The sequence below is a fragment of the Mastigoproctus giganteus genome, chromosome 6 (genome assembly GCF_048544385.1).
Source record: "Mastigoproctus giganteus isolate SK-2022 chromosome 6, ASM4854438v1, whole genome shotgun sequence".
Taxonomy (NCBI): domain Eukaryota; kingdom Metazoa; phylum Arthropoda; class Arachnida; order Uropygi; family Thelyphonidae; genus Mastigoproctus; species Mastigoproctus giganteus.
In genome coordinates, this window is record NC_143580.1 from 3,146,352 (window position 1) to 3,158,558 (window position 12,207).

Sequence of the window (12,207 nt, forward strand, 5' to 3'; positions counted from 1 at the left end):
TAGAAAAAAAATCATCCAATAAATGTACAAAACCTTGTTAGTGTGCTAGTGACCAACCCACAAGCTCCAGTCTATATCTGGGAAGTTAAAATCCCCCATTATAAGACACTCTGATTTACTGTCTCACTCTTTCTCTGTATAATTGTTCATTGTCCCCATTAGAGCCATTAGGCCTATAACATACTACTCTAATTTTTGCTTGCCCAGTGCCTATGTCACACCAAACTGACTCAACATTGCACTGGCCATCTATGTCAACCAGATGCACTTCCTTATATTTTGTGCATTTCTTAACTAACATCATAACCCATCCTCCCTTCCTATCCTGTCTATCCTTTCTGTACACATTGTACTCCCCAAATTCCAATTCTGCATCCCTTATATCTGAATGGCAGCACATCTCTGATATCCCAACAATATCCGTTTGGATGTCTTAACCAGCACTTCAAATTCATCAAATTTATTTACTATACCCCTAGCATTGGCATACATGCACCTGTTCTTACTCTTAGTTACTCTAACACAGCCCATGTATTTACTTGTTACATGACCCTCAGCAGTTTCTGAAATCCTCTCCAACTGGCTTTCTGGGCTGCTGCTCATTCCAATAGAAGCAGTGCAAGAATCATTTCTACTTCTGCCTGTGGCTACTGTTAACCTATTAGTCTGTGAATCCCCCTCCCCCCAAGCCAGCAATTTTCCGACCCACTTAACATTGCCTCGATAGCATCAGCAAATATTCTTGCAGCTTTTCTATTTAAGCGTATCCCATCCCTGGGTGCCTCCGTAGCCAGGTGGGCAGGAACAGTAGTACGTAGCACATGCTTCTTGATTAGACCGGGGTTCGAGCCCGTGACCATCAAATACGGAGGATGCGGAAAGGTCAGGGAATGACCACCGCATATCCCCGAAGCAATATGGCCTTAGTTGCTAATGTTCCTAAAAACCAAACAACAACAACATCCCATCCCTGTAGAAGCAATCTCTCCTGTTAATAAGCACAGACCACTCTGAGAAAAATTCTACTACATGAGCCCTTCACAATCTCTCCAGGGCCGAATTGATTGACAAGGCTCTTATAATATACTCCCTCCTGTCGTGTCTGGGCAGAATTGCAAACACTTTCAAATTTAACCCTGGCTTGCAACTTTTTTCAGTATTGACCTGTACTTGCTAGTAAATCCGCAGATCTCATTCACTTAATGTCATTTGTGCCAACATGTATAACGATATCACCTTTTGTGTCCCTAAAAGATGATATCTGCTGCTCTACAATATCATCAACTTTTGCCCCTGGCAGACATATTGTAGCCCAAATCCACCTATCCTTTTTGCACAATATATTTCCTGTTTCCCTGAAAATTTAATCACCAACAATAATTAGCTCCTGTGGGACTAAAGCATTCTGCCCTTAAGGTTGCTGCTGTGTTGCCTGGTGCATAAGAGTGAGCTCTGGCGTTGAGTTGGACAGCTGAGAACTTGATGGGGCTCCCCCATTTTAATTCCTTCAAGGGCATTCACCCAACTCTTCAAGCTCTCATAGATGCCCATCAGAACGCTGAGTTTGCACCTAATTTCTTCACATTCTCTGCACCTAGCACACACAACGGCATGCTCCATGGCTAGATCATGTCCTGTTCGAGAGAGAGATCCGCGAACATATCACATTTTCTCCTACGATTCTCCCACGAACCACAGCACTTTTGATACTTTGCACAAGTTGCTTTGGTGCTCTAGTCTGGGGCACGATTTCCATTTAAATACAATTTAATTAACAATAAAAATTAAAAGAATATATAAATTTAATTGATTAATTGCCAATACTATACTAAGCTAACAGATTCCTACTACAGTGCTACGTATTATGCTATCCAGTTTTACATTATGCTTTACGCTATCAAGTTCGAGAAATACGTAATGCTATTCCGTACTACGCAATGGCAGCAAGTTTCGAACGGTACAAGTTTTACTGATACTAAGTAATAACCCACAAACTTTCTATCTAAGTTCAAAATAAACTAAGTATTGTAACTAGGAATATAAAGCTACTTCTAGAAAATAAATTAATATGCTATACAAATTGGAACAATGTGGCAATAAGGGAAAGTTACTGCTATGGATAAAGGGATAGTTGATTGGGGGGGAAGAGAGAGAGAGAGAGAGAGAGAGAGAGAGAGAGAGAGAGAGAGAGAGAGAGAGAGAGAGAGAGAGAGATTGTCAATGGACACTGCTCTTTCTGGACTAATGTCAATTTAGTCAACAAAATGGTAAAAATTTAAGAAAAACTTCTCTATTAGCTGGAGCTGTAAAGACTTCACCTGCACCGAGTTAATCTCGTTCCCACTCCGAATTTGTCTAGTTCATCCTTGAATTTATTCAGCCAGTGGGTGAATAAATTCAAGGATGAATTGATTGTTAGAACAAACTTAAATCACTTCCACAACAACAGATTTAAGTTTGTTCTAACAATCAATCACCCACTGGCTGAAGATAATTTAAGCCCTCATGTGTGTAGTCTCAGAAATAAGAAGAATACCATCAATATTTAGCTTACTCAATCCATTCAATGCCTTAAATACTTCAGTCAGATCTCCCTGCAGGTGCCTAGTCACCAGATGCCGCAATTTGCAGAACTGAAGAAGCCTTTTTTGGTAAGAGCACTCTTTTGTTCCGTTCACCAGTCTGGTAACACTATATCATATATAGTGTTCTCAGATTGATGAAGCAGATATATAATATATACATTACTTCCTAAAGTGAAGCTTCCAGACCTGTATACAGTACTCAGGGTGCAGCCTAATAATGGACTTTTACAAAGTGATAATTACCTACTTATCCATGCTAGCAAAGTTTTCGTGTATCATTGACAAAACTCTATCAGCTGTCCTGGTAGCCTGCCTTCATTGCTCAGAGTATTTCATATCCAGTTTTTTTTTTTTTTTTTCATTTTCACTTCCCTGAGTGTAATATAAGTTGGTATGTTAATCTATGGGATCACTATGGCTACTCATATGCAGTGAATTTGTCAATGTTAAACTTCAACTGCCATTTTTCAGTACATCACCCTAATTTTTCTATATCTTGTTGCGGTAGCTCACCCCAATTACTGTCATTAACTACCCTGCCAACCTTTGTGTCATCTACAAACTTAAGACATTAAGCTGGATATACCATCATCACTATCATTAATAAGTATTGGAAAAAAAACAATGAGCACAGCACTGAACCCTGGGAGACTCCACTAATGACATTAGTCCACGAAGAGCAGTGCCCATTGACAATCTCTCCCCCCCCAATCAACTATCCCTTTATCCATAGCAGTAACTTTCCCTTAATGCCACATTGTTCCAATTTGTATAGCAATCTTTTATATGCCACCATATCAAAAGCCTTCCTGAAATCCAAGTATATGATATCAAATTTTTTTGCATCCAATTCCTTGGTCACTGCATCATAGTATTGAATCAGATTGGTCAGACCAAGCCACCCCTTAAAGAAAAATCCATGCTCTTACTGCAGTATAATTGCATTTCTGCCTAGATGGACCTGCATTACTTCTTTAAGTGACTCCATTATTTTCCTGAGAACAGATATTAAGCTAACAGGTCTAATAATATTTTAGATCAGAAAGCCTAAACTATGTAAAATTGAAACTGTGACATTAGTTAGTCCATTTTCATCATTACTACATAGTTGAATTTTTTTTAGACAAACCATAACTTGTACATTATTATTATAACATGTCATCATTATTGTAACATATCGTATTGTAAAATCCTTCACGAGTTTCTTTCCTTATACTTCAGATAAGTAACACTTCCCCATTAGGCACTTGTTAGGTGATATGATTGAGATGCTTTGAAATGATTAGGCAAGCTCATTGCTGATGGCATTCTTTCTCTTGCTCAGACTACACACAGGAGGGAGAGCATAAATTAAAATTGAGGAAGGATGGTTAGAGGATAGATGAAAAGTTTTGCTTTCAGCCAGCGTTCAAGAAAGATTCTCATTTTTATGAGATTTAATGGCATAGTTTATTTTTATGTTGCAGCACACTAAAATCATCAAAGCTGAAGTTTTCTGCCAGAGTTGAGCATTGAAAAAAATTCCATCTGTAGTTGTGGAAGTAGGTAGTGGGTGTGAATAAATTCAAGGAAGAACTAGATGAATTATTGGAGGATATGGACAGTAATGTGAGAAATTTTTAATTATTTTTTATTTATTATTATTTTTTTTTGACTGATGCTTTATAGGCTTTCTTTCTTCTTCTAATACTAGGCCAAGACATTCAGTTTAACTGATTATACTAATTCATTGCCTTTTCGGTGACTAGGAAGAATGCTAAAACTTGAAATGTAGGTTCCACATGTATTGTCATCAGTCAGCCTTAGAAATCAGGTAAACAACTGTTCTTTGAATTTACTAATTAGTAAATTAGTAAATTAAAATTTGAATTTACACTTTGGATTTACTAATTACTAGAACTAAGTGCATTATTATCACAGTGTTGGCCGACCGGGCTAGCCGGGTGGGTAAAGTGCCTGCCTGGCAACCCAAAGGTCGCCGGTTCGATTCCTGCCTCTGGCTTGGATCAAAGTACTGCAAAAACCTTGGGAGGTGCATTATGGCCACAGAAGCCTATGTGCCAACAACTACCAAAAAAATATATATATATATATATCACAGTGTTGGCCAACGGGTGAACTTTCGTTCAAGATAGTTCACCCCTTGGGTGTATGAATTAACTACACATGGGTATGTGAATTAACTTTCCGAGTGACCCTAATGTCATAGTTTTGATTATATCAAGTTTGTCATTAACTTTAATGTTATTGTTCTTATCTTCTCTATATGAGGTTTATTAAATTTAGAAGCCATAGTGATCAGTTTTTAATTTAAAATAAGTGCAAAATAGCAGTATAATCCGTGATATCAGTACAGAATTCACTTTCAAAATGGCAAACTTACAAATACAGTAATCACGTGACGTTTTCTTTTGTCAGCACTGCAAGGCATCTGCACTGTATGTAAACATCTGATCTCAGTGTACCATTAGCTTAAATTTTCTCTTATTTAGGGTGCTGTTATTTTGAAAGTCTACTGTATACCGATCTGGAGGTCTCATTTTAGGAAGGATGTAGAGTTTTTTTTTTTTTTTTTTTGTTTTTTATGTAACCCCAAACATGACAGGTATTAGAACCTATAGTACTTAGTACCGTGCTTGGGGTGGAGGTTGAGAAGACGAAAGAAGATATTTGTTGACATTGGACTTGAACTTCTGTAGACTGTAATTTTCAGAAAATACGTATGAAGGAAGGTTGTTCCAGAAAACGGCAGTTCAATGAATAAATGAGGAAGATGAAAAGTTGGTTCTGTCAGTTTGAAGTTGGGCAGTAAATGGATGTTGGCTGGTGGCGACACATGTTCGGACTGTTTTGAAAGAGAGACCAGGAATTATAGAAGCCAATTCAGAAGAACAGTGCCAATGGAACTATCTGTAGAAGAGGCACGCAGCAGAAACAGTACGTCTATGGGACAGCGAGTGGAGAGACGCTGTTGGAGATAAATCATTAATTAACCTAACTGCCCTCTTCTGAATGGAAAAAATAAGCCTGAGAGAGGTTTTGGGGGCACAACCCCAGATGTGGGAACAATATTCCATGGCAGGGCGGATTTGCGATTTATACAGAGTGAGCAGCTGTTTGGAAGCAAAGTAACGCCGAGAGCGAAAGAGAAAACCAAGTTTTTTAGATGCAGAGGAAGCAATATTTGTAATGTGCTTGTGCCAGGAGAGATTAGAAGTCAGGGTAATCCCCAAAAGAGATATATCATTTTGCCTAGAAATCGGAGTGTCACTAAAGATAAGCATATGAGCAGAAGAATCCTTTTTGCGAGATATAAGACAAGACTGAGTATTAGAAGGGTTGAAATCAACTAAGTTGTCTTTGCCCCACTGGAGAATTACCCGAAGATTAGCATTTAAGGAATTGGCAGCAGATTTTTGAGAACTTGAAGCTGATTGAGCAGGACAAGGTTTCTCAAAATGGAAAGTTGAATGCAATGGGCTATCATCGGCAAAACTATGGATAGGATTTCTAGTCAATAGAAGAAGGTCATTAATATAAGAGAGGGAAAGAGTGTGAGAAAGAATTGAACCTTGGGGCACACCGGCATTAGTGGAGAAGTTAGAAGACAGAGAGCCATCTACCATCACCCTCACTGAGCAATCAGTGAGAAAACTGGATAACCAATTACTAAAAACAGTTGGCAAACCATAAGATGGAAGCTTGTTTAGAAGACCTTTATGCCAAACACGATTGAAAGCCTTTGAGATGTCAAGAGGAACTACTTGTGTTTCACTGAACCTTTCCATTGAATTAGTCCATAAATGGGTAACATAAGCCAGACTATCACCAGTGGATCAACACTGACGGAATCCATACTGGCGATCGTTGATCAGACAAAGATTTCTAGGTAGTTTAAGAGTTGGAAATTAATTGATTTCTCCATTACTTTAGAAAGAGTAGAAGTAATTGCAATGGGATGATGATTGGATGGGAGGGATTTGTCACCCTTTTTAGGAACTGGCTGGATATGAGGAAATTTCCAAGCAGAAGGAAAAACACCTTTGGAATAAGAAAGTGAAAAAAGGCAGCAAAGAACAGAAGTAAGTTCAGGAGCACAGGTTTTGAGAACAAGTGGAGAAATACTATCGGGACCTGGAGCTTTCTTAGCATCAAGATTCGTCAAACTCCTTCTAACATCCTTTTGATGGAAGACCACAGGAGGCATTGAATGGAGCGTGTTGGGAATGGTGGGAGGTGTTTTACCAAGATCATTAATACATGAGCTCGAAGAAAAATGGGATGCTAGCAGGTCAGCTTTATCTTTGGCTGAAGTGACAATAGAACCATCTGGTTGGGACAGAGGTGGGAGCAGAGATGTGCAAAAGTTTGCGACCAATAGCTTTGGCAAGAGACCAGAATGCTCTGCTACCATTAGGGCAAGTTTTCTACCCTTAGCCTCTTCAAACTCTAGTTTGGACTGATTAATAACTGCTTTACAATTGTTGCGAGCTTTGGTGTAGGCAGAAAATGAAACTGAAGAATTAGAAACAAGCCAGTTACGATATGCAACATTCTTCTCTTTAGCACATTTATTGGAAAACCAAGGTTTATATAAAGTATGAGATTTTAAAATGGAGTGTGGGATAAAGGGTTCCATACCTGCAAGAATAATTTCACTGACACAATCTGAGCAAACGTTGACATCAGAAGTTTTGAAACAGTAATCTGACCAAGGAAAAGAAGAAAATAAATCTCACAGGTCATCCCATTTTGCATTCTTGTAATGCCAAACAACACGAGGTTGGGAATAGACATGAGATAAAGGCTGCTTTTGGGAAGAGACAATCACCAACTGTGATCTGAGGTGCCTAAAGGGCCTCTCACTTCGACCATGTACTTAGAAGGATTGTTTGTGAGAAAAAGATCAAGTATGATGGTGTATGGTTAGAATTGTCCAATATTCTTGTAGGTAAATGAACAATCTGTGCAAGGTCATTAGTAATTGCAAAAGCCTCAGCATCTCGACCAGCTGGGTCGGTGTGACTAGAAAACGGATGTCAGCTGGAGTTGTGAACGTTAAAATCACCAAGGAAAATTACCTCACTGTTAGGAAAGTTGGACTGGAGAAAGTCAAGTTGCAAAGAGCTCCAAGTGATTAGTGGAGTTGGGAGAACGTTAGAGATACCAGATGAATTTGACACAATGAGGTAGAGAGATTTTAAGTCAGTGAAGATCAAAGAGAGGAGATTTCAAATTGCCAAGTCTCTGACAGGAAATATCAGAATGGACATATGCACAATTACCACTTTGAGGCGAAAGGAATCATACAGCGAATAATTTGGGCATCTGAGATGAGCAGTAGTTGAATCAACCGATAACTGAGATTCTGTCAGAAAAAGTACATGGAGTTTAGCAGAGTGCAAGTGGAAATGGACATCGTTGAGATTAGAATTGAGACCACGTATATTTGTGAAATGAATTAGGAAGTGCTTGGGAGGTTTAGATCTTTTTCAGATAAGCTATTGGTTTGATAATTCATGGTGTATTCAATAGTAAGAAAAAGTGGGTGGGACATGCTGTATGAAGTAATGAAATTTTTGGATATGGCATACACATGGTAAGAATATACCCAGATCCTTGACATAATGTGGTCTCGACAATGCTCACCGCATACACACTACTCGGACTTCCTCCAGTCACTATCTGGCAGAGTAGAGGTAGCAAGATTATACACTAGCTGATCTGGAAGCCTCCTAGAGAGTTACCAATAGGGTCGGTACGTTTCATCATGACCTCAAAAGTCATGAATCATACTGCATGATGGAAGAGAGATAGGGAAGGGTTGACCGGAACTTAGCTCTAGAGACTAAACATGGGTTCCACTACTTCAAGCCTACAATAAGCAAAGTGGTGGTATTGCACCGTTTGATGAGAGTCATCTACCACCTAGTACTGCCTAGTAACATAGAGGGGCGGCATTCCTCCATGTGGTGCGGGCGCCACACCTCGACCCCTGCTTACGTTGGTTCGCACCTTGGTGGTCAACCAACTTGTACTTATGCATTGAGGTTATACCCAGGATTACTGTTAGTAATCCTGGGTATAACTGGACCATTGTGAAGGTGCAAGCAGAGGATTTGGCTGTCACAGACTGTCCGGTCTTTGCCGAAATTGGGTTCACTTGACTTCAGTGTCACCCAAATATCAGTTCCATCAGTGTTTTAGACTCCCAGGTAGCAAGTACAGCTTGTCTGGCTTATCTGAGAGAATGTCTGTGACAACCTCAAGTTGCTAGAATGAGTACAAATTGTTCTGCAAGACATCGTAGAGGTAATTCTTCCATTTCTAAACTAATTTACTTATAACGTAGAACTTATTAAGCTATTGCTGCTGTGTTATCTATTAAAAAATTTTTATTTAATGTAGAATTTGCTATTTCTGATTTATGGTTATGCATTTTATGTACATGCATTATAAAACTGCTTTCATTGTAGTAGTATTTTATTTAATGAATATTTCTGTTTTCAGGTAGAAATGAGCAAGTATGAAAAGGGTGTTCGTTGGTTAAAAGAAATACTCTACCAAACTCATTTCACACATGCACGAATCAGAGTTTTAGCAAATAAAATAATCACAACTGTTGCAGAACTTAAACGGGATGGACCAACAGTTGCTTCAACTATCATGAGGAATATATGGTTTGTTCCAGAGAGTAGCCATTGGGTATCCAGCATGTTAAGGCAGCAGGTGTTTCTGACAAACTTAGTCAAAGACCTGGATAATAATAAATCAGATGAGGTAAATTCATTACTGTTTTTCAGACAACAGAGGTTTTCATAAATCTTTATAAATATTATTTGACATTGTCCTTTTTAAAGTCTTTAGAGGAGGCATGGGGGTATCAATTTAGTGTATTACATTATTATCTTGAGAGAAGTGGGGGAGGCAATGATGACTTGGACTAAGTTGGTAATATCAATATCATTATGAGAAAAATTGGAGTGCTTTTAAGTGCTTAAGGCAGGTTGAAATTGATCCTGATAAACTTTTGTTACAGCGAACCTTTGGAAGATGCAAAAAGATGCATCATCCAAAGGTTTTTTTTGTGTTTTTTTTTTCCCCACTGAAAGATGCAACTTCATTTGTTTCCCAACTGAAAGATTCAAGTAAACATCTTGTTAGTATTAGTAATGGAAAATGAAGGAAGAAAACTTATACAGCATCAACCGAAATAAAAAAAATAAGAAAATTGCCCACCTTATCTGTCTTCTTCCCCCTAATAATTTTTCTAGTTATTCCTTAAATTTATTCAAACTTCATACTTCAATAACACCAACAATCAGTTACCCTCAAGCAGAAAGCAAATTTTGGCACATCTATCCTGCAGTCACCCTTTTTCAATGTGAGTTTATGTTCCCTTATCTGCATTTGTCTGAGGATGAGTAGGGATGCTATTAGCATTTAGCTTACTCAAACCATTTAAATACTTCAATCCGGTCTACTTGCATGTGCCTAGTTTCCAAGCACTGCAGTTTGTAGAATTAAAGTCTTTTGTAGTAAGTGTACTCCTTTTTGTCCTTTACTAATCTGTTTAATCTTCTCGGCACCCAAAACAAAGAGATACACATCCTTCTTAAAAATGAAGCTTCTAGACTTCTATGTGACCTAACCATTGTCTTATACAGTGGGATAATTACCACCTCATCCCTGCTGACAAAATTCCAGTACATCATTGACAGAACCCCATGAACTCTCCAAGAAACCTGCCTGCACGCTCAGAAAACTTTGTTTCATTATCCCTGGATTGTTTTCCACCACTCAATTTGAGTTTATGCCCTGTCAGCATTGAGCCTGCTCAAACCATTCAAGGCCTTATACACCTCAATCAGATGATCTCACAGGTGCCTAATCAAAATCTGCTGCAATTTGCAGAACTTAAACCCCTTTCTTCCCCTCCAATCTTGTTACCCTTCTCTGTACTCGCTCTAGCAACTGTACAACCTTCCTAAAATGAGGTCTCCAGGCCTGTATGCAGTACTCAAGGTGTGGTCTAGCCATTGCTTTATACAAAGAGATAATCACCTCCTTATATCTGCTAGCAAAATTCTTGTAACTCATTGACAAGACCCATTGACTTGCTCTGGTAGCCTGTCTGCACTGCTAAGAAAACTTCATATCTGATTGTACAATTCTCCCCAGTTCTTTTTCATTCTCCACTACCCTGAGTGTAGTACTACAAAGTTGGTACATTTCTCTGGGGTTACTGCTACCCATATGGAGTACTTGGCATTTGTCAATGTTAAACTTCAGTTGCCACTTCTCAGCCCAGCTGTCCAACTTTTCTAGATCCTGTTGCAGTAGCATGCTGTCATTAACAACCGTGCCAACCTTTGTATCATCTGCAAACTTTGACATTAAGCTTGATATACCTTCATCAATATCATTGAAATCACACAAAACAACAAAGGGCCCAACACCGAACCCTGGGAGACCCCACTAATAATATTAGTCCACGAAGAGCAGTGTCCATTGATTACCACCCTGTCTTCTCCCACCACAACCATCCTTTTATTGATTGTAGCAACTTGCCCTTAATGCCATACTGCTCCAGTTTGTACAGTAGTCGTCCATGTTCAATAGTATCAAAAGCTTTCCTGAAATCCAAGTATATGATATCAAAATTATTTTTCGCATCCGGTTCCTTTATGACCACATCGTAGTATCCAATCAAATTGGTCAGACAAGGCTTCCTCTTAACGAACCCATGCTGTGTCTGAATTATTACTACTGTCTTGTCTAGATAACCTGCAATGCTTCTTTAACCAGTGTCTCCATTATTTTCCCTGGAACAGAAGTTAAACTAACAGGTCTGTAATTACTCTTGTCACTCTTTGATCCCCTTTTGTGAATTAGGGATACATTTGCACATCTCCAGTCTGTGGGCAGAGGTGGACTGGGTCAAAAATTCTTACCGGGGAAAACTTGTAGCAGCCTCATACTAGTGTTCCTGGCTATATTGTGAGGAAGCGTGCATGGGTGGGAAGATTACAAATAGCTACAGTAATTATCGATCATTAATTTTTTAATGAATTTGAAATGTAAATTCAAATTAATTATTTTATTAAAAAACAATATTTTTTAATTTATTCAACAATACCTAACATAAATAAATGGTGATAGTTTCACAATCATAAAGATAGTTTTTTTTTTTGGAATTTTTTTAATTTGTTTAATTAATTTGTAGGTGGTCCAATTAATACAAATTAAATCATAAAGATAAAGTTTTATTTGGAATTCTGGAATGTTAATCCCTTTAACTCTTAACTTGTAGGTGGTCCAATTAATACAAATTAAGAGCTAAAGGGATTAACATTCTATAATTTAGTGATGTCCTTGAAATCTATACACCACCTCTCTCACATATTGTACCAAGACGTCACACTTGTCATAACCACACCACAGCAGCCACAGTCACACTACCTTGTATCAGTATGTATGGTTGCTGCTAGTCGCAATGGAAACCTTCTAGTGCTGCTTTTATGAAACAAACTCTTTAACAGTGTTGTTGTGACTGCTATACAGGCAAACAAAACATTTCCAAATGACTCGACTCGTATATTACTGTGGATAAGCAAGATCC

The 12,207-nt window shown here is 38.5% G+C and overlaps 1 protein-coding gene across 2 annotated transcripts in view; it reads left to right on the forward strand.

The window, feature by feature from the left end:
• The window catches only part of LOC150083805 (uncharacterized protein C05D11.1-like), a 282,398-nt gene that overhangs the window by 186,951 nt on the left and 83,240 nt on the right, over window positions 1–12,207 (forward strand). For both annotated transcript variants that reach the window (XM_090375794.1, XM_090375795.1), the window contains one exon: window positions 9,096–9,365. In XM_090375794.1, coding sequence (XP_090231920.1) covers window positions 9,096–9,365 — 270 coding nt within the window. The remainder of the gene's footprint in view (window positions 1–9,095; window positions 9,366–12,207) is intronic.